General features: G+C 36.0%; 1 protein-coding gene across 7 annotated transcripts; it reads left to right on the top strand.

The window, feature by feature from the left end:
• The first annotated feature begins 25 nt into the window (after positions 1 to 25).
• Positions 26 to 26,926, top strand: LOC110384350 (neuroendocrine protein 7B2). Of its 7 annotated transcripts, none has more exons than XM_021345599.3 (6): positions 26 to 73; positions 22,412 to 22,502; positions 22,825 to 23,048; positions 24,492 to 24,649; positions 25,126 to 25,310; positions 26,688 to 26,926. In XM_021345599.3, exons 2-6 carry the CDS (start codon positions 22,419 to 22,421, stop codon positions 26,760 to 26,762), a joined length of 726 nt encoding a protein of 241 aa, XP_021201274.2. In that variant the 5' UTR covers positions 26 to 73; positions 22,412 to 22,418; the 3' UTR covers positions 26,763 to 26,926. The 7 variants fall into 7 exon arrangements, with proteins under 7 accessions (XP_021201274.2, XP_021201269.2, XP_021201273.2 ...); XM_021345594.3 differs by having other exon boundaries at positions 63 to 203; XM_021345598.3 differs by lacking the exon at positions 26 to 73 and adding an exon at positions 3,220 to 3,700.

Raw genomic sequence — 26,926 nt, 5'->3', positions numbered from 1 at the left:
AGAGCGCGTGCGCGACTCAATCGATCCATGACAACAGAGAGTTAGGCTCATTCGCCCGGTATCTACCAAATTGGTGAGTACGCAACAAATTTACCCGTGTACGGACTATGTGAACGAATTCCATTAAAAAGACGCTTAAAAAGGAGTGCATGTATCTTGCGGTGGCGTTAATTATAATAATTGCAAGTTTGGTCAGATTACATGTAAGTTCATTTTGAATATTAACCTGAGGCTTCGTCCGCTTATACTTTCTGTTAATGTCCCTTTCACTGAAGTTCGAGGCACGCAAATCTTGTATCAAAGAGTTAGTTATTGATTTCTGCTTATCATTTGCAAAATGTCAAGCCACGTAATCCACTGCAAGTTTTGTTTATACGTCATACTGTTTCAAACACCAGATAAGACAGTATGTCACATTCAGATATATGCCTGTGACTAAAAGTGCCTTATCGCAAATATTTGCAAACTTTTTCATATTAGTTATTAAGCAATATTGAAGATAATTTATCTAGCTACAAGTTATGACAAAAATAATATAAAATTAATTGATTTATACCTAGTGTACTCTCACAACCACATGTTGCACGCCATCCGTCGCCACGTTGACAAGCATGCGCGTTGCGTCTTGCAATCTTAAGACACATTTTGATACTGACTGTACCTATTTACATAAACTAACTGCAATTTTAAATCGAAACTATGACCACAAATACATGTTTTAATAGTATGTTAATCCTGAATACGGAATTACGTCACCGATTACAGTGACAGATGTTTTTGAGGCGGTTTTCAGGCTTCTATCCAATAAATTGGCAAACAAATTAATGCTCTATTTGTACATTAATAGAAGTCAGTTTAGTCTGTGATATTAGAATGCGTGTTGGTGAATAATCTGCGATTTTATCGCTCGTGAAAAGCTTTAACAACCACGTCACAATCTTTCAGTCGTTCGGTTTTATCAAAGGTTTTTCTTTCGAATATTAGCTACTAGCTATTCGTTTTGCTTGGACCCGCATTATGAGGGAACTGCTTTTCGAACTTGGATTAAAAGTAATTTATGTTTTTTCTTTTGTATAAGCTGCATTACTTAAAAGGTTCAAAAATTCCGTACGGTAGCTTTTGCGTGAAAAAATAACAAACATGAATTCATAAAACACTGTTGTAGTGACCATCATAATTCAATTTATGACTCATTTTTATAAAAATCTTAAATGCAGAATCTCCTACCTCCCTAAACAAAATATATTAACCCAGTCCTTCATTTTGGGGAAGGAAAGTATCTCAAGGTCGCGTCTGCGCCCACGGAGCTGAAAATTGTACATTCAATTTTGAACTCTATTACACCAACATTAAAACCAATTTAGAGTGGTATTAATCATTTGATTATCTATTGGATTTAACCATTGACGTCACCACATGCACCCTTTAGAGGTGGCCATGAAAATGATGCTATTTAAAATGATTTTTTCGTTATATGTATTATATAGCTATTTTTATAACATTGACATTGCTAAAATTTTGTCCGGGTTCAAAGCTTTTCTGAAGTGGGCTTTAGTGAGCACTTTCGTGTGAACACACAAAAAAGAGAGGAAGAATGTCACATACATTATTTTATTACCGCTAAAGACAATACGCTGGATGCAGATCGCCTCCAACAGGTATCTGTGGAGATCTAAGGGGGAGGCCTATGTTCAGCAGTGGACGTCCTATGGCTGAGATGATGATGATGATGATGAAAGACAATAACGTATTCGGTTGGTTAAACGAAAACTTTTTTAAATACTATTTTTGCGAATTTTCGTGATTATTTTTCCGAGCCAAATATCGACCAATAGAATTGCACCATTCGACGTCACGTGGTACAACCTACATGGTATTATACTGATAATTTTTTGAATATTTTCTCTGGTCGTTGCTATGTCAAACTGACAGGTTGTGGCCGACATTTGGGACGGAAAAATAATCCCCCGAATACCACACGAGCTTCAAAATTCTCTGGCATTTCCCTCAAGGTTCCCTGCAAACAAATAAAGTCGTCAAGTTTTCCAGGAAAAATCACTCGCGCTTCGCGCTCGTGATTTTTTAACCTGAAAAACTTGACTCCTTCATTTGTTTGCAACGAACCTATCGGGAAATACCCGATAATTTTGAAGCTCTTGTGGTATTATAAGTGAAAATTCTTTTCGAATCTACCAAATATTTTACGATAAAAAGCCATTATTTGGCATAAGTATAGGATGGGAGAGTATCTATATATTTATTTACAACTATTTTTGAAATGTTACCTTATTGCTGATATTGCCTTGATTTTAATGTTTACTTACCAGTATCATTCGATAAAAATATTATAAAACATTGCATGATTTCACCTCGCGTAGCGACGTAGCGCTACGACAAGTAATGTGCTACGAGTGAGTCAATGTTTCAGACGCGAAATGAAATTGATTACTACGATATTTCAGGAAAGACTTGTGATATTTTATTAACATCAAAAATTGCTTAGCGTGCACCTAATTAATTTTTACTAATAGTGATCTAGTTGACTTTTTATATCGTTACCAATAACAGTCATTGCTGGATACAGGTATCAGTGTTCCGTGCCTTCTTATGAGTACAACTGTCTGAACAGTTTCTTTAGATCTGAAGCGTTTTTGATAGATACCTAAATTGCTATTTTGTCGTGACAGTACCAATGGGTAGAATTAGATTATCAAACTTTTTAAACTAATACTAAACTTGGTTTAATCAAAATTAATTTGTGTACGGAAATTATTGTTCTATTTTTAAAATTAATTGCTTGCGATTGTTGAGCTCTGGATTCAAAAACAGACAATCGAGTAGACCCTTTTTGAGTTATTTATTACCAGCCCAAATATAGTCTTTCCTGGTTCCGATAATGGCAACAAGAGCCCCAAGAACCAATATTAACCTGAGCTAAATTTTGACATACACCATAAATGCCATAGGTTAGTGTAGATATTAAAGTCACCTCTGTCCTGTCTAGGACATCTGTGTAATAACCATAAAGTACTTATCTCCTGCACAATCACGCGCGTGCGCTCTTCCCTCAAGCCTCTAACACAGTTTCGTGCAACACTAACATTTATGTAGAGGCAATAAAGTCCAAATTCGAACGTCAACTTTAAATGCATCCCTGTTTTCGTGCCCTCGAATTGAGCCGGGCTCTTCCGTGCAACAGTTCGTCGCGTTCCCTCGATCCGTGCGGACTCCGTGTTATACAACCTTAATTGAACCTTAACAGTCAAGATTTAAAGCTCAAATTCCTTTATTCTTTTCTTTTAAACGTGCGTTTAATTTGTCGCGAATGGAGCTAGTACCTACTTACTTTTTTAACAGCTTAAACGAAGCTACGGGAACGATAAATGAAATTACCGAGTTCGTAACTGAATTTTGTAACGTAAACCCTTGTTCGGACTTTTTTACTCTTGATTATTGGAAAAATCTTATTTTTAATAGCGATTTGTTTAACTTGCAATTATGGAAACAATTCTTTTACAACATGGAGTTCGTGAATACTGATTTTTGGCGACATTTTTTTCACGCTGTAGCTACAAATTCTAATTTATTATTTCTTCTGATTTCTACGTGCGTGTATCTTTTCATTCACGATATTGTTGTTATGTTTTGTACGCGATTTCAAAGAGTATTCCTGTATTAGTTCGTCGTCGTTAGTTTTAAGGTAAGTACCTAGAATACCATATTACAAACTTCCTTATCACACTACTGAATTTTGACGTACATACTGAAAATGTAAACAATAGCAGTTTCAAGTCTCCCCTCCGTTCATTCACGAAGTAAGTTGACCTTCGATAACAGCAGTGAGAACCTACCCCAACATTCATTGTCTTGAGCAACTCTATACAATGACATCTTAAACTTAACTTAGCGTAGGCTTTAGTAAAAACATAAGTATTTTTAAATTTATTTTTGCATATTTTTTGATGCAACTAACATTTTAGAGGCACATAAAAATTATTAAATTACAGATCATTAACAAATAAAATATATAAAGAAGCTATTTACGACTCAAAACTGAACATTCTAGAATGTTATTGATTAATATTACTATCTAGACCCCAGATAGAGCTATAATTAGGTATCAATCACAAAGTACCTCGCGACTGCGCACTGCACATAGGCATCTAACATTCACGCATACAATATTCAACCCTATTCCTTACCATCTAAAGTCTAAAGTCCCAATAGACTGGTTGATGCGTTTCAAGCCTTGTTTTTGAAATCTGTGCAACAAACGACACGTAAACATGATACAGTTCCGCGTCGACTCCTGAAATGTGAAGTCGTTATAAAATGCACTTTAATTGACCAGTAATACGGTTTCTAATTGCTTATACTCTTCTTATAGTACGTACCCCTTACGCATACGCATACCATACGGGAGTCATAATAATTCATGAATATTTTCTTATTTTATTTTTTCCTTTGAATAAGTCATCCATGTATTTAGCGCTTTGCCTCATCATTATCATAGCAAGTTTGCTACGGATACATGTAAGTTTTTTATCTTATTCTTCAGCATCTGAAATTGTTTATTTTTTATAAGAAAAACTTAAAATAATTGAATTTAACCATATTTTTAATGAAATTAAGTCTAAATTAAACTATTTCATGAAAATAGAGTACTCCATCTTAATTTCTGAAAGAAGCCTGTTGCGTTTTAAAATAATACCGCGAAGCTTAAGTTTGCAATGCACTCAGATTTCAATAATTAAAAACTTTAAAATAGACCAAGTACGCAATTTCAAAAATTATGTATTACGCAACTTCCATCAAGTACACAATAAATCAATATTTCCCTCAGGTACAAGTCCCTAGATAAAGCTCTATATTACTTCATACATATATCCTGAAGTGCACGCCTGCGCGTTGCACAAACGCCTATAACATTGTTGCCACAGAACTTTCGACTTTATACCCAGTGAATAAGGTTCAGTTTGATATGTCAGTGGTAACTGCGTTTCTGGGTTTGTGTAAGGACTGCCAAGATGACCTTCAGTCACGGTCACCTCTAACACTTTCTTCGCATTTTAATTTTTCTTTTGTTTACAAAACAGTACCTAGATTGCGTATTCTTAAAACTCACTGAGCTTTTGACTGTTTCATATTCTGGTGTTGACGTATTATTAAATGTATGTTTGCAAATAGGTCCATCAAAAGAATTACATCTTAAGCTTTTAATAAGCATTAGATATCTAGGTGTTCGATAGATACGCTAGTATAACGTTACCGAACATTTTAATTACATCTCAAAATACATATAGGTTACAAGGTACATATTTACATTAAAAACATATATATCGTTTATTCCCGAAGACAAAAAGGGACAAAATCTTTAAGAGTATTTTGTAAGACACTGTAAAACAACATGAAATTGACGCGGAAACTTTTGATTGCCATTTTGATAAAATTAAAGCTTCCTTAAAACAGTATGCAGAAGCTTTAAATTACAAAATTCTTACATAACGCATACACACATTTCAGTCGATCAATAAAGCTATCAGGTAGCTCTCAAGTCCCCAGACAGAGCTATATATTATTAAGCATCAATCAATTGCAATACCACGCTTGCGCGTTGCACAAAAGCTAACATTACGCTCTAACATTACTGCAAACAAAACTCGACTTTATATCAGCGACACTAAGGTTGAAAATTCAACAGTAAAGGTTGGTTTGGGGACTAGTAACAGCTGCAAACAAAACTCGACTTTATGTCACAGCTGCTTAGGTTGAAAATTTAACAGTAAAGCTTGGTTTGTGCACTGGTAACAGCGGCGGACATGATAACGCACTAGTTTCACGGTCACTTTCCAGTTATGAGGTCGTATTATTTCAGTAAATAGGTTTTTGTTTATTTTTTCAGTTTTTTCAGTTTTTCTTCTTTTGTTTAGAAATTGAAAGTTAAAGTATTGGCTGTTTGTCTTTTTTTTGTTAATAGTGAGTTTCCTGATCGAGACACATGTAAGTTATTTTGAATCTATGTATATTATTAGCTAAATGTAAAGTTCAGCGATTAAATCACTGAAGTACTTTGACTAGTAATTAATTAATTTCAACAAATATTCCAAATAAATGTGTTCTAGAACTAACGAATATTTTTAAAATATTTGTTGACTCTAGACTGTTACAATAATGGGCTCTGCACAAAAACATTTATATCTTAAATCTGTGCTTTTACTGTCGATTTTGTAGATTTTTCTGGTACTTAATTCATGTTTCTGGTTGTCGTCCGTGTCGTCGATTTTTATGTAAATCATTCATTGTCGTTTAACGTGGAAACGATAATAGATTTTGGTCTCCTTAACATCATTCGAAACTTGAATTTTCGACACCAATTCAATTAAGCCGAACAAAGACATACAGGGTGATGTATAACGTACATACAGCCATCAAGCTTCAATCAATATTCACTTCAGATAGGTACTTAGGCCCCTGGACAGAGCTCTAAATTAGGCATCAACTCGATGCAGCGAGCGCCTGCGCGTTGCACAGAAGCCTCTAACAACTTGCCACGCAATATACTGCTTTATGTACTAGCAAATAAGGTCGAAAGTAGCACGCGATCAATACCTGCGTTTCCCAGCCCCTGCTTCGTAGTTGTGCACCGAGCAACGCGTCACTTTGTGCAACAATTCCGCGTTGACTAGTTTATTGCGCTGTTGCATTCAAATAAAGACTTTATTTAACAGCTAATAAATATCAATTTGGCTTGTTGTTCAACTACTTACGTTGCAGTGAAAAATAACGCGTCATAAATTTTCAATCGCCATTTTGAAATTTTAATTTTGAGTGAAAGTTTGTTTTCGAATTAAAGCTGTGGTCTAAAACGGGTTCATGTATTTTGCAATTTGCCTCATCGTTATAATAGCGAGTCTGCTAAGGATACATGTGAGTTTTTCATTTATTACTTTTTTTTATTCAAACAATTTTATTTTTTAAATATTTTGATATACCTATTTATTAACTTCTGTTGGACAGGAGCTCTACAAACATAAAAGAGGTTCATAACTTTAAATGCAACAGCTTTTTTCTCGAGTTTGCTGCGCGCCTACAGAAAACATTATAGCCACCATTTTGATTTGGGTCTTACACAATATTTTATTTCCAATATTTTAATAAAAAGCAACAGATAGTAAGATATCTTTAGTATTACTTCAAGAGGGATTGATGTTGAGTTACATTTTAGATATTTTATATCGGTTCTGATTTTCCGACCATAGTTATATTTTCAGGTAGATGAATACCTGAAAATCTGCGTTTCATGTACGCATATCCTAGATACAGCTATTAATTAGGCTTCAATCGAATGCAGCCTCCCGCGCCTGCGCGTTGCCCAAAAGCCTCTTACACGGTACCACGCAACAGGAAACTCTATACAACGGTAATAAAGTTCAATTTAGTACGCAACTGACAGATGTGATCCTTTGTTCCTGAAACCGGGCTTGCATTAAGAGAGTTGCAGGTCATCATTCACAGTTAATACTCGACTGAATAAAGTTATCCGGGTGGTGAAAATTATATGTTTAAATATGGTGTTTAATCGGACTAATAATTTGTTATGAAATTAATCTGAAGAAGTTAGTGATAATGTACTTTGCAGTGGCTGTTATAATAATTGTAGCGAGTTTAGTCCGAGTGCGCGTAAGTTATCAAAAGTATTAACTCTTTTATTAATATTGTCTAGAAACAATTAAAACTTTCTAATGAAAAATCTTCATTTTTCTTGTTTTCTAAACAGATTTTTTATATTATTTAAATCATATTAACTACCGCGAAATAACAGAATGACAAAGTAATGAAAAATTTAATTAAGTACGCCTCACAGACCTTTGATACGGAATCATCTCGAAATATCTCGCGCCTGCGCGTTGCACAGAGGCTTCTATCACGGCCACGAACGATATAGCACTCTATCACATAGCAATAGAGTTTAATATTGCTCGCGATCAATAGTCGGAAAAGCTCGGGGCCGATGAAAGAGCCTGAAAGATTCGCCGCGTCTTGAACGCAACAAGTCGGCTCGCTCGAAACAAGTTTTATGTGTTACAAACATAGATAACATAGTTCATAAACCAAACAACGAACAATTACTAAAGGTATGTTAATACATCCATATCAATTCACCTAATTGAGCCATTATCAATTCAATATTTGATTTATATGACTAGCACGTCAAAAATAATATGAAAATATGCCACATTGTTGAATAATTAATAATCTGGCCGCATTAAACAATGTTTATAAAGTCCCTTTTATCAAGCCTTAGTCAAACAGGATTGCTTAATTACTGCAATTTCGTAATTTCAAAGTACCTTGCGAACATACTGAGTTTAATTGCTTAATCGTCAGAGGAATAATGTCAATTTTATGTGCCTGTTGGGGCCTAACATGGATCAAAAGACCATGGTCCAGTTTAGTTTTATTTTTATTATATTGGCATTGCGTACACTGATATTTTTTTGTTAAGTTTTTTCTTCTTTTTTTTAGACGCCATTATAATACATCACGCCACACAATCAAAATTGTAAAATTTAATTAAACTTATAAAGTATAGACCAACTCTATCATTTATGTCCAAAAGAGACATAAATTTTGGCGACCGTGACAGGACAGAGCGTGTAAACACGGATATCCAGCCATTGCAGCCTACAAATACCTGGTTGAAACACACGTGAAGAACACCAAATTCACCGTCACCAGCCCGGCCAATGCAGCTAAGTTTCCTCCTAAATTCCCCACAATCCTTAACCTTGTGTATTTCTAACAATAATAAGAATGGACAAAGACGAGAAAATGCAAAGTTTACAAGAACTATTTGTTAAACGTAGCTCTATAAAGGGTCAAATTACCAAATTTAAAAATTATTTAACCAATTTAACATCAAAAACCACAATTACAAACACCGAAATAGCTGAGTTGGTACTTAGACTCAGTCGATTTGAGTCCCTATCATTAAAATTTGACGACTTGCAGAATCAGATAGAAGTGTTAAATTCAAGAAATTTACAAGAGGAGATTGACGAACGCGACAATATTGAACAATCATTTATCTCCAGCATTTCAAGTGCTAAAGGCATCATTCAAAAGCACCAGTCAAATAAAACCCATGTGTCATCTGATCCCATTGTAACTAATAATCTCATTGCAGGTTTCAAGTTGCCGCGGTTAGAAATTGCTAAATTTAATGGTACATACTTCCGTTGGCTTGAGTTCCGTGACACTTTCAAGTCTGTCATACATGATAATGGGCATATTGCACCTATAAATAAATTTCATTATCTTTTATCATACCTGGAGGGAGAAGCATCTAGAATAGTGAGCAACTTAGAGGTATCTGATTCTAATTATAATATTGCTTGGAAACTACTTTGTGACCGTTATGACAATAAGCGTCAATTAATTAGTCATCATTTCACTTCACTGTTAAACATAAATAATATGACTCGTGAGTCGGACAAATCCCTTCGTTACATGGTGGACCACGTCACCAAGAATCTGAGAGCTTTGTCTGGGCTAGGTCTACAGACTGATAATTGGGACCCTTTATTAATACATATACTTAGTTCTAAGCTTGATAATCGTACTCTCACTAAATGGGAGGAGTGGCGTGGCTCTATGGAAGATGTGGTACCCAATCTCCAGCAGTTCAACAAATTTCTAACTGATCGTGCAGATGTTCTTGTATCTTTAAATAATTCATCGAATAGCAATAACAGCAACAAGGCTTCAGGTTCAACTCCATTTAAGAACAACAATAATAAATCTGATCGGCCACATAATAAATCCTTTACATGTAACTCTGCTTGTCAGAATAATTCTTCAACTGCCTCATGTTGTGTTGTTTGTCAAGGCCAACATAGAATTTATGATTGTCCTATTTTTAAAGCCAAGAGTGTAGAAGAACGTATAGCTGAAGTACATAAATTAAACCTTTGTGCAAATTGTTTAAGGTCAGGACACATAACACGGAACTGTTACCTCCGGCCTTGCCGGGAGTGTAAGAAAAAACACAATGCACTCCTACACATCCCGTTAGTGACAGAAACACCTGATGAAACTACCACAAATTCTTGTGGAACTATAGCTAACTGTACAACACAGGGTTCAAAGTATATTTTACTATCTACAGCGATGGTTGAGGTATCCAATCCAACAACTAATAAAACAGAAAGGGCACGAGCATTATTGGACTGCGGGAGTCAATCCTCATTCATGACACAATCTCTAAAGGATAAATTATGTCTATCAGGTAAATCTTTAAATAATGATTATATAAACATTGTTGGAATTGGCAATCAGGTTCATAGTAAAGTAAAGGAAAGCTGTGTGGCACAATTAAATTCTTTAATCAAGCCATTCCATGTCACAACTTCATTCTTAATTCTACCTGAACTAACTAGTAAAATTCCTACATACACACTAAACACTCAGCAACTGAAAATACCTCCAGAGGTACACCTTGCTGACCCTAATTTTAATCAATCCTCTGATGTTGATTTGCTCATCGGAGCAGATTTATTTTGGGACATTCTTGGCTGCCACCAACAGTCATTAGGCCCTAATAATCCTACATTAAGAAGTTCTGAATTTGGTTGGATTGTTTCAGGTCCAATTGAATTAAATAATTTAAACAACATAGTCAATATCCAATGTCATCATTCTTTGTCTTCATCAGACATAGTGGAAAAAGATTTTAATCAGCAACTTTCCAGATTCTGGGACCTTGAAGAAATACCATTAAAATCAACATTAAGTCATGAGGAACGGCTATGTGAAAAACACTTTATAACTCACACTGAACGATTAACTACTGGCAGATTTTCTGTTAGATTACCCCTTAAAGATTCACCCAATTGTTTAGGAGAATCATACACACTAGCAAAGAAACGATTTCATCTTTTAGAAAAAAGATTTAGAAAGCACCCACAGCTTAAATTAGAGTATGTTAAGTTTATAAAGGAATATGAACAGCTGGGTCATCTCTCACAATCTGACATATTACGCCCTGATCTTTCATATTTTTTATGCCACCATGCTGTATTCAAAGAAAATAGCGAATCAACCAAAATTCGGGTTGTGTTTGATGGCTCAGCTGCTACTTCATCTGGGCTGTCAATAAATGACATTCTCATGGTAGGTCAAAATTTGCAGGATTCTCTTTTCTCCATTTTAGTACGGGCTAGACAGCATAAATATCTTTTAACCGGAGATGTAGAAAAAATGTATCGCATGGTGGAACTCAATGATAAAGACAGAAATTTACAGCTTATACTATGGAGAGACGATGAATCTTTACCTATCAAGACAATGAAACTTAATACTGTCACCTATGGTATGGCAAGTTCCAGCTATTTGAGCACTCGTTGTCTTTGGCAGCTCGGTGAAGACTATCCAGATGTTATAATTAAAAATGTTATTCAACATGATTTTTATGTAGACGATATGATCACTTCAAGTGATAGCGAGCAAGAGCTAAAGCATATTCTTAATGGAGTTACTGCGGCATTAAGGTTAGGTTGTTTTAATTTAAGAAAACTTAAAAGTAATTTAAAAACTCTGTTTGATTCTTCTTCAATAAATACTGATGATAAATTAACTCTCAGTGAGTCTTCTAGTACATTAGGTTTGGGTTGGGACCCGTCAACTGACACACTTCATTTTCCTATACATTCATCATTGTTATCAAAGAACAATAACCCAACTAAACGTTCAATACTGTCAAACTTGTTTAAAATTTTGATCCACTGGGTTTGCTCAGTCCATGTGTTGTTCAAACAAAATCATCTTGCAACAACTTTGGTTGGAGAAGTTAGGCTGGGATGATCATATTCCAGAAGAAATTTCCAAAGCATGGGACAAGTTTTCTGAATCTCTTTCTGCCCTTATGGCTATAAAAATTCCTAGACATGTACTCTGCGATGAACCAACATCTATAGAGCTTCACTCATTTTGTGACGCCTCACAAAGCGCTTATGGGGCATGTGTATACGCACGATCAATAAATTCTGGCAATATTGTCACTGTGAGGTTGCTATGTGCCAAGTCCAAGATAGCACCTACTAAGCCCACTACCATTCCACGCTTGGAGCTATGTGCCGCACTCCTAGCTTCCAGGCTGTGCAAGGCGGTCAGAGATGCTCTACGAAACATACAAATAAATAGTGAGGTTCATTGGTGCGATTCCAGTATTGTACTAGCATGGCTTCATACTAGTTTTAAAAATCTTAAAACTTTTGTCGCAAATAGAATTTCGGAGATTTGTGAACTCACCGACGTAAACTCGTGGCGTCATGTTCCAACGTCATTAAATCCAGCTGATCTTATATCTAGAGGAGTGAGTCCAAATCAAATCGGAGATAATATGTTATGGTGGTCGGGACCACAATACTTGTTACAAGCTGAGGATTCCTGGCCAGTTTTAAGTAAGATTGACACTAAAGAAATAAACAATTTGCCAGAAATTAAGCAAAATTTCACTACTATTAATTCAGAGCCATTAAAGGAAAATCTTATCAATTTTGAAAAATATCAGGATTATGTTCATTTACAGCGTTCATTTGCATATGTTATTCGATATATTACGAATTTAAAACTAAAATCATGCAAGCAACCCTTAGTAAAAGGAATATTAAAATTGAGTGAATTAAACAATTCCCATATCATTTTATGTCGTTTAGCACAGCAACAATCATACCCACAGGAATATAAAACTCTCGTTGCAGGCAAGCAATTAAATTTAAAATCCAAGCTTCTATCATTATCTCCATTTTATTGCCCTAAGGATAAAGTAATTCGAGTGGGAGGTCGTATCGATTCATCAAACTATCCATATGATAAAAAACATCCCGTATTACTCGACGCCTCTCATCATCTAACAAAACTAATATTTAGACGTGAACACCTTCGTAATCTTCATGCTGGGCCTCAGTTGCTGTTAGGTGTTATTAGAGACTACGTTTGGCCGATTAATGGTAGACGTCTTGCTCGACAAACTGTTCGTAGTTGCTTCAAGTGTAGGCGATTTCAAGCCAAATCTTTGGAGCCTATGATGGGCAATTTGCCTTCTCAAAGGGTCACGCCAACCTTTCCATTTACTACCGTGGGTATAGATTTCGCCGGTCCATTTTTTATGTTGAACAGAAAAGGACGCGGTGCTAAATTAATAAAGGGTTATCTTTGTCTTTTTGTGTGTCTAACTTATAAATGCTTACATCTGGAAGCAGTGACTGATTTGAGTAAAGATGCTTTCATTATGACATTCAGACGCTTTGTGGCGCGACGTGGTAGGCCAACGGAAGTATTCTGCGACAATGGTCGCAATTTTGTAGCTGGTGCTAAAGAATTAAATAATTTCCTTAATATGAACGCAGATGCTTTATCTGATTTTGCAAGTGGGGAGGGAATTAAATTCATTTTTTCTCCTTCTTACGCTCCTCATTTTGGCGGCATCTGGGAGGCCGGCGTAAAATCGGCTAAGTATCACCTAAAACGGGTAATGGGTAATTCTCATTTAACATTTGAAGAGTTATCTACTCTCTTTGCGCAAGTAGAGTCCATCCTTAATAGTCGTCCTCTTTATCCAATGTCCTCAACCCCCGATGACCTCCTTTGCCTTACCCTGGTCATTTTCTGATTGGCCGGGCTCTCACCGCTATTCCGTCGCCTTCGCTTGAAGACCACAACATCGACAACCTACGACGGTACCAGCGGATACAACACCTCCATCAACATTTTTGGCGTCGATGGCAGCGTGAATACATCGCTGAGCTACAGCAACGCTGCAAGTGGAAGGTTGACAATACCAGTCTCAACATTGGAGACCTGGTTCTTCTAAAAGAGGATAACTCTCCTCCCTTATGCTGGAGACTAGGACGAGTGACAAGATTATTTCCTGGCTCGGATGGGATTTCCCGAGTTGCAGATGTGAAGACTCAGCGTGGCGTCGTGCGGCGACCACTAGTTCGGCTGTGTCCTCTACCTTCGGCTGATAAACTGGATATGTAGTTGAACTCCGAAGATTTCAACGGCGGGAGGATGTTGGGGCCTAACATGGATCAAAAGACCATGGTCCAGTTTAGTTTTATTTTTATTATATTGGCATTGCGTACACTGATATTTTTTTGTTAAGTTTTTTCTTCTTTTTTTTAGACGCCATTATAATACATCACGCCACACAATCAAAATTGTAAAATTTAATTAAACTTATAAAGTATAGACCAACTCTATCATTTATGTCCAAAAGAGACAGTGCCAATTATGTAGGAACAACCTATCATTACTTCTGTACCTATAGAGATATAAATGATATATATAAATGGGTGTCTATTTAAATCAATACAGGTGAGGTGCCTAGATTTTATTGATTCGGTCTAGACCTGCGCAGTTCCGGTTTCGTTTAGTGCGCAGATGAAAATCCAGCTTTCATAGGGTTCCTAGGAACTACCCCGTCCCCCGCCTCCCCTTCGTTCGGCGTCTACCCACCCTCCACCGCCCACTGGGCTGCTATCATTGGTGGATCTATTTAAGTCCTATCTGTATGCATATTTCATTGTTTTCCGGTCGATATGTCTCCCATTATACGCTATATCAAGAACAATTATATAAATTTTAGATAACGTGGCTTTAAAGTAGCTTAGAACTTTAAGGGTACTTTTGAATAGCAATCAGAAAGCTTACGGTATCTTATCAAGGAATTATGACACTTTCTACGATGCATATAAAGTTTACATTGCGTTATCACTCCTGGTAATCCAATGACGTCATTGAACTTGAAAATGCTGATAGCATTTTATTTGATTTTCTATTTTCCAAGTGTAAATAAATGTCAACAAGTTGAATTGTGTAGATAGTTTTATATTTATTTTAAGTATCTATAAATTAATTCATTAATTATTTGCCTAGCCTTTTTCTTGATTCGTAAATAAAGCAATTAAACTATTAAGTTACAAATCATAGCAACAGTAACACAGCAAATAAACGTCAATCAAAATTATTTCCTATTCACATTCCTGTGAGCTGTGACTTGGTTGACATTAATTAACGGCGCTTAGAAATAGTACAATGGACTGTAAAGTGTTTATAAATCTCAATTAAACGGCTAGATTGTCCCGCCCTTTAATTTCATGCAACGGCAGAGGCATTTGTGTCACAAGTAATTAGCGTTTACAGGACGTAACGGTTTTAGATATCATTGTTGTTGATTATAGAAAAATAACAATTTATAAGGTTAGCTGAAGGAAAACTTTGCTTTAAGTTATCTCGGTCTATTTGTTAAAAAATTATAAGCATTTCTTGACGTGGTTTCTTGAATTTTTGGTGAATATTAGTAAATATATTTGGATTAAACCTCTGGCTTGAAGGAACATTAGACATTAAATCAATGATTGGAATCAAATCAAAAATTCTTGTTGTTTACAAACATATATTTGTTTTTAAATCTTGTATGTTATCTCCTCGAATTTTAACTTACTTATATAAAAAAAAATATAATTACGTATTCATAACAGCTTTCGTCACGTACCATCTCAGTATTCTCCCAATCTGTTATCTATCATCTTCATTGTACAAAGAGTTAAAGTTTAGCACATTATTTGTCATCGATGTGTATCAGTTGACGGATCTAATCATTATTCAGGCTGCGAACTACGCTCGTTCAGCTCCGGGATCCGGGATCAATTGTTTAACTTAATCTGTCACTTCTATTTTTACTTGAGCTATGTATATTGTGTTGCGGTAATTTATTTGGTATTGGTCTTGGTGTTAAACCGAATTATGTAAATAAAATTGTTTAAGTTATTTAATAAACTCCAGTTTCGGGTCAGGCCGACATTAAATAGGGAGATAATTGAATTTACAAATTAATAACAATGATTATCAAGATTAAGGTAAACGCGGGTGAAGTCGTCATGCCCCAATAGTCGTCAATTAATCTTAAAACTTTTATTATTATTTTCTACTGAACTTAAAATGGGCCGGTTTATATATCAACATATTCTTGGTAATATATTGCACAATTGAAATAACAATACGGGGTTTTAACAGTCACGGCTTCTAAGATATGTTATTTGAAACGTGTGTGCCCTAACAAAATCGTTTTTTCGTGAAGTTCAGCTGTCAAAAGTGAAACTCAGCACGTGGTTTTGTGTTTTGATTTACATAACTCCAGTGGGGTCTGTGGTATGTTTCTTTGTTTAATTAGATAGTTAAGTTTATTTTCTAGCGATGTAATATGCAATTTGGAATACTTTTAACATAGAAGATATATTTTTTTAATGTGACATCTATTGGTACTTCAAAACTCCCATTTGACCCAAAACCCGTCAATTTTACAATTATTATGACGACTACTGGGACATGCTCAAAAGTTGCACCTAAACTCGTCATAATGAGGATATTTTGTGTTTTACAGTACAAAATGCGAATAAATAGCTAATATCGGGACTTTTACAAAATAAATAACTGTCTAGAACAAACATATTTTAGGTTTAGACTACATTTGTTCATAAAACTGCGTTTCTTTTAAGCTTTTTCTTAGGGGTAAATTTTACTCTGCTGGTTCTAGATGCACGTACACAGTCATGTTAAATCCCCTGTTTTCTATAAGTATGTCATTCAACTAGTTTTGACGCAAAAAATATTAAAATCAGTTTTAAAACTAAGATGACATAGCTTCCATCGCTGTCACTTCTTTGCTTGTCGTATTCGATATTGATGGGTAAAGAGTAATCTTAAGTAAGATTTTTTTATTTAAAATTGTCTGTATTTAGTGATTGCATGATCGTAATTTTAATAGCATATCATGACTGAAAGAAACTACAAGCAAGAGGGCCTTTTAAAAGTCATAAAAGCTGTAAATCAAGGGCCCACACACAACATCAGATGCAGCAAAAAAAATTAAAACGCCCTTTTGAGACAACTAATGAGATGGTGACACAAAACCGACGATTATCACTGTATACACTATAGAAATGAACCCAAGGACAATCTCCGGTTCTGTGCTAAAGTATTGCTAACTATGGAGGAAAACTACTTGGGCTATTGCGTTGGGATGTTAGTGGATTAGGATATAGGAAACTATAGGAACTATGGCACCCGGAAAAAAAGTCGTGGTGGCCTGGTGGGCCAAGAATCAACCTCTCAAGTATGAGGGCGCGGGTTCGATTCCAGGTCAGGCAAGTACCAACGCAACTTTTCTAAGTTTGTATGTACTTTCTAAGTATATCCTGCAATGACACCAATTACTGTGTTTCGGATGGCACGTTAACCTGTAGGTCCCGGCTATCCTTGAACATCCTTGGCAGTCGTTACGGGTAGTCAAAAGCCAGTAAGTCTCACACCAGTCTAACCAAGGGGATTGGGTTGCCTGGGTAACTGGGTTGAGGAGTTCAGATAGGCAGTCGCTTCTTGTAAAGTACTGGTACTCAGCTGAATCCGGTTAGACTGGAAGCCGACCCCAACATAGTTGGGAAAAAAGGCTCGGAGGATGATGATGATGAGGAACTATGGCACCTGCCGATGACTCGCCACCTCACTTACTGGGCCCCCGGGAATCAGTCGCTAAAACGCAACAAGAGGGCAACAGGTACATGAGCGGCTGAAGAGTGAGGATACCTCGGCGGACTTTAAACGCAGATCACGCGCTCCCTGTGGGTCCAGCATCACCGGCCCACTCGCCACTTACCACGAGGCACCTACCCTCCGAGCAGGGCTGCTAACCCTGCTCTAGCGACTCCACTCTGGTCAGCCAATGAAGGCAAGCCAAGAGGCGGGAGACCTTCACTCCGGCAGGCCGGAGATGGGAGACAGTATACTCTCCCCGGAGCACTCGGATATATAGCCCCGCAGGGTCGCTACTCCCCGTCATCCGCCTCAGATGCCCTGTGGGGCTTATTAGATATTATTATTATTGGGTTTGAACGGAAACGGGGAACGGTACCTAATCATATTTTATTTTTTGATTGATGCCTTTAAGACAGTAGACAGTTTGACAGTTTAAACTGTCTATAGAGATTTTTGGAAATGGTACTTAGCATGCTCTAAGCAGTTCAGAAGTTTTGATGAATGACAACCTTACCTACATATCTATGAATGTTAGTAATTATTTCGCGAAAAGCTATATAAATGAATGTGCCTTTTATTTTTTGTGACTACTAATTATTTTATTTTACTATTGAAATATTTTAAAAGTAATTATTTTACTCGTGCTACATATGCACATGACTGCATCGTTATTAAGAAATATAACATACTAGCTTCTGCCAGCGGTTTCACCCGCATCCCGTGGGAACTACTTCCCGTACTTGGATAAAAAGTAGCCTATAGCCTTCCTCGATAAATGGGCTATCTAACATTGAAAGAAATTTTCAAATTGGACCAGTAGTTCCTGAGATTAGCGCGTTCAAACAAACAAACTCTTCAGCTTTATAATATTAGTATAGATATTTTATAGACTGGTTTTGTGATTCCAAGCGTTTGATAGATAGGAATATAAATTAAAATGCAACCATGTATCTGTTTTATTGAATACCTGCTCTTCTAACAGATTATGACCTGCTATTCTAAATAGGAATTTGGTTTTTTATCTATCTACATACCTAATGTTTCAAAAGCACAAGTATGCTTAACAAATTCAAGCACAAAAAAAATGTACATAACTTGAACCTTATGTTCAAGAGCAGAGAGTTTACATTAGCATTAAAAGTTGACGAGTACTGGGAATATTTGACGAGTATCCGTACAAATCAGACGACTATTGGTACAAATCGCCCTTTTTTTACTTTTGCCTTAATAAGTATATAAACCCATCAAAATGATTAAAAAAACATTAGTTACTTAGGATAATGAATAAATACTCTATCACGTCATGCAAAAATTTTTATTTTCTATTGAATATTTAACACACAGTAGCGCTTCAAAGTCAGTGATTTCTGAAATCCGACGACTATTGGTACGTTTACCTTATTTAATAACTAAGGAAAATTAGAAAAGGAATGTTACGCATTTTTTTTTTGTGGTGTGTGTCATGTCTTTTGTTGAACTTATATTTTATATTGTATTTCAGATTTCTACTTTCTTACCTAAGTCGTAAGTTTCCGTGGTTTGATAGTAGAACGCTAGACATTTTTTAATTTATTGTGTGATTCCAAAATTCCTAATAAGTGCTAGATAGACCTACATACTAGGCCCTGTATAACGCTCCTTACACATACCCAAACAAAATAACGACGAATTTAAATGTTCACATTGGTTCTTAAAAACACTAACATTAGTATTTCACATACCTAGAAGTTTTGCAATTCGTGAAACATCACCAACATTCATCAAGTGTTACCCCGCATTGCTATCTCTAATTCGATCTAGAAATGGAAGCTCCAATCGATTAAACGGTTTGACATTGTTCGTTGAGTTTATCGACCCAGTTTCAAACTGAACAGTGTAATACTCTGGTTTTGTGGATTTTTGGAGTTTTCAACAGACCAGCATATCACAGTTCAGTTGAAATTGTATAGCTATACTTGTAATTGTAGCTTCAAAATTATGTCGTTTAAAAACTAAAACCTCCTTCTTTTCGCTGATGTTATAAAAGCTCAAGAAGCTACCTGGCTACAAAACTTCACCTTATAAATATAGGGTTATCGTGAAATAAAAAAATCTGATATCAATTTTTATATGATTTTAGTTTTTGTTATAATAAGCTCAATACGTACGCCGCTCACACTCATTACCCAAGTCCCAGGTCCAAGCAAATTTTTGTAGCTTTATGTACATTTTATAGCTTATTGATTTTGATCAGTATCTTTTAATATTAAATTTAAAAAAGGGTAAATATGCACCTATTTAGTTTTTATGCTGCGATAAGACCCCAGATACTTTTGGATTTATTATTCTTTTTAGTTTCAATTCTAAACGAAATATGAGCACTTTACTTAGGTATTACAATGTTTTTGTTGTTTTGCTATACCATTCTTATGTTGTATTATGCAAGTAGGTAAGCAGTAGATAAGCTAGTGATACATTATTTCAGCAGGGTCAACCTCCATACTTAGAACAAAATATGTTTTCCTCTACACAAAAAAAAAACGCATAAAAACTTATCCTTAATTAATTAATTCCTTACTTTTCTCAAAATAAATTAAAATTCTTTAGTGAAAATAAATCGTGATCGGTGCATCGTCCGTGTTACTGAATGTAAAACAAAATGCAAGTATACGTTGACAATGATAAAGGTGTAAACAATAGACAAGGTATCTCAGAAGGTTAACTGCAAATTAATAGGAAATTAATTAGCTTAATAAAAAATATTAGTTTTTTATTTCATCCGTTTTTATGAGCTAATAGATAGGGTTTTCAAAAAAGAAGGTTGTATTAAGGAAAAACATTAATTGGTCGTCCAATAAAATTAAGAAGATAATTTATATTTTTGCAGAAACATATTTTTATTACTTTTTAAAAATTACATGTTGAAAAATTAAATTACATTAAATTTACATATTACATGATACATGGAATATTAGATATATTACGCAAGCACACACACTATATCCGAAATTAATTCCAATTTATCACAATATTTTCGCCAAAGGGCTTTAATTAATTGATTAGCTTCCTGAGCCTTTTTCTCATAAATCTTGCTTGTGGCCCGCGGGCGGTGGACGCGTGGACGCGGCGACTGATCGTCCGCCCACGAGCGGCGCCCGCGCAGGTGCGCCCCGCCCCCCTACATCCCGCAAAGACCATAGAATAAATAATGTAGATTATTTTTGGAAGTAGTTGCAACTTTTAAAATTAATTAACGATTATTTAAAAAATACTGATAAATTAAATTAGTTAGGTAGAAGAAATAATTGATTTTTTTTTAACAAATTGAATTACTACATTATAATATCTGACCACTAGTTATGACACTAATTGATCAACTAATAAAGTTAGTTAATATTGACCAAAATTGACATAAACTTACCTTTTTGGAGTAATGATTGAAAAAAGGTTTTCATATCATTGCATAAGGTAAGAGGTAAGTCAAGTTGTAGGCAAGTAATCTGGCCTGTCGCTTCTGCACTACTACTCTTTGCCAGTAGAAAGCTTGAATGAACACTAGTGAATGGACATCGTACAGGCCTGATTCGAGCCTAGGCCATGTCCGCCATGTTCGTCGGCTGGCCCAGACCGGTACTTTATCTGCGCTTAGGCCATATGCATTGCTATTATATTATTATTACCACGCTTTCTTGCAGTTTTGGTGCAATTCGAAAAACGATTTTGTTTTCCTATTGGATTCGTGATATAATTTCCGGAGTTTCATTTGCGTTTCATATTCATAATTTTTTAGTTGAGATATCACAGTCATGATTGGTTAACTTAACTATTATTTGATTTAATGCAAAAAAAATATTTTATGTTAATTTCTAAAATATAACTAACGCGCTATAAAAATAAGTAACACCGACATACATCTTCAAATGAATACATAACGAATAATAAATGGATCTAACAACAATAATTGACTAGACTGACGGTGGGAAGACAAAACCTGAATCTGAATGAATCAAGTGAACAGGTCGATTCAACGAGAACTTAGCATTATATACGTTAATATTATGTTACAAGATACACAACATTATGATTGGAGATGCAAATAGGTTTTACATGTGGTGTCAATGTTTTGACAAAAACTTTTTGTTGTGATTGTTTTTTTTTCGCGCTCCAGGGTAATCCTTATCTGTCTAGTGTTTTCCCAGATGATGATTTCCTTCTAGGCCCTCTTTTGCTAGAGGTGAATGATGAGGATAAATTATGTCTTAGGATGTGGAATTGTGGATACTCACTACACTGTTCTAGCTAAAGAGTGCAGTTTCAGCAACATATCAGTTAGTCTTCCGAATTTTGTTTTTGAATTGCTACTTCTCCATTGTTAAAAAGACAAAACATTTATATACCAAAGTATGCACATAGAAATCCTACATTAAAAAAATATCATTCAACATTAGAAGCACGTGCACAAAATTCTAATTAAAACATAATTAAATCAATTACGTATTTGACGCTAAGCGGATCAAAGGACGCCGGTATAAACATTTTGATAGCATCTTAATCTGCCGCCCACGCAGCCTCACACAATGGACCAACTCGTTTTTTATTTACGAAATCACTAAACAATAATATTATGTCATGTATCGTTTGATTGATATGAATTGTACTTCAAAATCATTAATAAAAACCTTCTTAATTTACATTTTAAAGATGACTAATTGCTAATACTGATGGATTATGAATGTTTTTAGACGATTTCCGAAACATTTGAAAGTCATCGCTGGGTTTATGAGAACATGATTAATGTTAATGTTTTTGCTTGATGTGTTTTCCTTCTTTGCAGATTCGCAATGGACCGGCAAGGAGTGTTAATTATGGCGATAAGCATCGTAGGGGCCATGGGCTTTATCCCCCATGGTTCTATTGGGGAAAAGGTTTGTTAGCCATCAATTATTATGAATAATCAATTTATTACCTATCATCATTCGTCAATTAATCTATTAACAAAAGCGAATGGTAGACCTTCATTTGTTTAACAATTCTAAACGCTTATTTGCAAATGTTTGACAACCATAAATGACTACTAATTTGAACATAGAATTAACTAATCACGCATTAACATAGACATAGGTGCTCTCTGTATTCCTTTACTCACATAGCCCAATGGAACTTCAATCCGACTCGACCTTTCATAGGACTCCATACCAACCTTCATTCTAAAACTGCCAATACTAACCCCCATCTCCATCCACCCAGGATCATATGCTAACGGAGGCTTTGCTTCGTGAAGTGGTGGAACGCATGGGCAAGGAGTTCAACGATGCCGCTTCCAGCTACCTGGAGTATCCAGCCAGTGAGCGCCATCTAGCGCTCATGGCCCGCGCCAGCAAAGACCTGGAGAATGAGCAGTTGGACTATGATTCGCTTATCGATGGGAACCCGAATCCAAGCCTTCGTGATCAGGAGTATTTGCAGCACAGGTTTGTAGAATGTTTTAAAACCACATGGTCCAGATGTTTGATACCATACTTTTATGTGTTTTATGTGTTCACATTGTTTTTGTATGACCCGGCGAATCGTCTACTTCTAAGCTTTTCTGAACTTACGATCTTAAGTTAGAGGAACTAACAGTCAGGCAGGGTTGTTTTTATGACACAGTCACATATCCCATTTCGTCTTTCCAAGATGGGATACGGGTAAGGGCTATCATTTAATGCAAGAATTCAAGCTTCAAGCTGGTTTTCTCTTGATTATAACCTTCTTAATCTTTTCTCTCCATCGCACAGCTTACCTTTTAACTTTTAGTGGTTCAATTGTTTTGTATTTCAAACCATCTTGAAGAACAATTGAAAACTAACAAACTATTAACGTGCAAACACTCAATAACAATACAACTGGTCCATTATCTAAAGTCGTCCTAATTTAAAAAGACAAATCAAGTCTAGACGAAGAAATTAGAACGAATTAACAACATTAAGATTGACGGATAACACGATTAGACAATCCCATTGAGGTACGGTAATACCGCAAGCTAAGCTATTTATAGCTTACGAGTATCGACATTTATTTCTCCGCTTTGGCAGCGGGTTCATCATTCACATTAGACTTTATCGCGTATGCCAGTCGAGATATCGCGAAAGAGGTCGGAATAAAGTAGTCGAAATGTCTGCATTTGATGAATCGAGAAATCGTCTAACCATCACTTGGTTTAAACATAGCAATTGGAAAAGAAAATTTCTATTGACACTGGACAAAGACCTTTAGCTCTGACCATAAACTTAACTGTGCTAAGACCCTATTAAATATAGCTAGTAAATAGAACAATCGTTTAAACAATTGTTTATATCTTTAGGTAAAATGTTTAACCTCAATTACTCATAGTTTATACGACGTTTCATAGTACAATGTCATTCTTCTTTATTTATCTCTTTATGTAGGCACTAAAAGACATTTTATAAGGTTGTAGTAAAAACAAGCCAGCTTAATAATAGCCTAACTAGGCATGCCTTACTTTGGTATAATCTATTTTTTTTTAAGTTTTAAACCTCGTATAATACAAACAAACAAGATTTCCATAACCCCTTCAGTGTATTGAAAATTCATAATAAAAATATTTTATTAATTCTCGTAAACCATGCAGTACTTTAGATTTTAGAATTAAAAGTTACTCTATCAAGAATTTTCTCCTAGGCTTTTCCGAGCCACACCGCACGGTTCTTAGGACTAACAATTGAAAACTACCAGTACAAAAATTACTTTACCACCCAGCGACGGATATATCCCTCTCGGAATTTGTCGTGCATTGCATATACATAATGTACTCTCGGTTTTGCTACGCGAGAAAAACTGAGCGGAAACTCCATCTGTATCAAAGCGTTGTCAATCTCCCGATCACCACAATCACCGTCTCCATACTTGTGCAGTTCGTTGTGGGGCCATCAGTACGTGACCGGTGGTGCTGGCGAGGGTGAGCAGCGTCTTCAACCCTCAGGAGTGGTGGCCAACCGGCAGCGCGTGAAGACTGATGCAGTCCTGCCAGCCTACTGCAACCCGCCTAACCCTTGCCCTGTTGGATATTCTGGTAGGTCACTCGTACAGTCTTCTGGCATGGTTATTGGATTGTCAGGTTACTGCCTGTCAGGTTACTGGTGATGACCTACTGTTATCCACTCTACCCTTGACCTAACTTTCATATATTTAGGTAACAAAAGGTCTTTTACACCCTGGAGCCTGAGAGGTTGGTAACGGTATCGTGATGATGGTTGTAAAACACTGGTACTCGGCTGTATCCGGTGAGACTGGATCAATGGATGGTCAATACAAACATAGTTGGGAAAAGACTCGGGAGCTGAAGGATGAACCCTCGTCTAACACTTTCAATTTCGCATATACCTCTATGGGCCTCTTATTTTAACTTCGTCTTTGATATTGACATACATATAATGTTGTACTTAAGCTTATATACTAAACTTACGTTTTCAAGTTCATATCAAGCCGCAAAATGGTGCAGTAATTAACAAAACTCATTATTTTTTGCTCATCACCTTTTTCTACCAGAAGACCAAGGCTGCATCAGCGAGTTCGAGAACACCGCCGCATTCAGTCGGGAGTACCAACTGGCGCAGCGATGCATGTGTGACGAGGAACACATGTTCAGCTGCCCTCCCGACTCCGGCGCAGACCTCGATCTCCCCTTCCCGAAGCACCACAAGAGTGTCGCCGCGAAGAAGTATAAGCCTGCTGTGAGTGTAACTTGATTATTAGAATAATTTTGCGAGGAATCTTGTGAAATTGACAGTTTTGTTTTTGGGGTTATCACCATAGACTTACAAAAGGAGTAGACTTCAGATATTATTTCAGTAAAAAAAAAATAAGAATGTTAATCGTGTTTACTTTTTATGGGCACACCTAAATGGAAATGACACAGAATAATTTTCACAGCCTTTTTACCCACGACGGAACGGAGCAGGTATATGCGTTTAGGGTGAGAGATGTGCGTTTGTGTGTGCGTTTGTGCAAAGTAATGTTCCCACATATCTTCTAAAGTAATCATCTGATTTTGATGCGGTTTTCAATAAAGCGTTTGTGTTCGATCAGTTCATGTTCTTAGACAGGTGTCATGGCTGTAACTCACTAGGGGGCGCCACAATATTAGTCCAAACAGCAAAGTAATGTTCCCACGTACCTTCTAAGCTAATGATCCGATTTTGATGCAGTTTTCAATAACGTTTTTGTGTTAAATGAGTTCATGCTCTTAGATAGGTGTCGTGCCTGTAACTCACTAGGGGGCGCCACAATATTAGTGCAAAAGAGCAAAGTAATGTTCCCATCTACCTTCTAAACGAATGATCCGATTTTGATGCGGTTTTCAATAACGGTTTTGTGTTCGATGACTTCATGTTCTTATATAGGTGTCATGGCTATTACTCACTAGGGGGCGCCACAATATTAGTGCCAAACAATGTTGCAATATAATCAAAACGTCCGATTACAATTCTGTTTTCATCAGCAATGTACGTGCTTAATGCATGTTCCCAAATAATAAAAATTACGCCTGTAACTCACTAGAGGGCGCTACAATATCGGTGCAAAATAATATTGCAATAACATATTATATAGACTATAATTCGTATATGCTCTCTAAAAAGTCCGAAATAAAATTAAGCAAAATTAAAAATTTTGAAAAAACCCCCGACGGTAAAAATCTTATTGAAAAATAATAAAATAACTCAAAACCCCCGACTTAACCCAATTATATAGGAATAACCGTCGGGGGCTGCCTTTTCTATATGAAATTTCAACAATTAATTGCGTGTATTTTATGTCATCGTTAAACATCTACAATTCTTTAATAATTGTATTCACTACACTAGAAATCCTTTAGCTGGGTTAATGGCAGCCCCCGACGGATATTCCTATATAATTGGGTTAACTCGGGGGTTTTGAGTTATTTTATCATTTTTCAATAAGATTTTTACCGTCGGGGGTTTTTTCAAAATTTTTAATTTTGCTTAATTTTTATTTCGTGGGTCTTGAGAAATATATTATCATTAGCTGTAGGTACCTATTTGTGTGTGTTATGTGGCTTCGTTGTTCTAATATTCTTTTTCTATTTCCAGGAAGAAAATCCTTATCTGACGGGCGAACGTTTACCGATCGCAGCTAAAAAAGGTTTTGATGTCAATGTGTACTAAGTCTCTAGTCTTAAATAGATGTATACTATATTAGTTAGTATTTACCTTTTGGGAATGTGGGCGTAGTATCACCTTTAGCCCACTCTTTTTGGCATAATTATTGTCTTTATATTAATAGTAAGTTCTGTTACAACCTCATTTAGAACGGACGTGTGTCGTTGAAA

The sequence above is a fragment of the Helicoverpa armigera genome, chromosome 13, assembly GCF_030705265.1.
Source record: "Helicoverpa armigera isolate CAAS_96S chromosome 13, ASM3070526v1, whole genome shotgun sequence".
Classification (NCBI taxonomy): domain Eukaryota; kingdom Metazoa; phylum Arthropoda; class Insecta; order Lepidoptera; family Noctuidae; genus Helicoverpa; species Helicoverpa armigera.
The sequence above is the reverse complement of the archived record's forward strand: the minus strand, read 5'-3'. Positions and strand labels throughout refer to the sequence as shown.

Excerpts from the sequence above, each read along its gene's own strand:
- LOC110384350 (XM_021345599.3), top strand. The coding sequence starts at position 22,419 with ATGGACCGGCAAGGAGTGTTAATTATGGCGATAAGCATCGTAGGGGCC. Across the intron at positions 22,503-22,824 it reads ATGGTTCTATTGGGGAAAAG|GATCATATGCTAACGGAGGC; the intron begins GTTTGTTAGCCA and ends CCATCCACCCAG. Across the intron at positions 23,049-24,491 it reads CAGGAGTATTTGCAGCACAG|TTCGTTGTGGGGCCATCAGT; the intron begins GTTTGTAGAATG and ends ATACTTGTGCAG.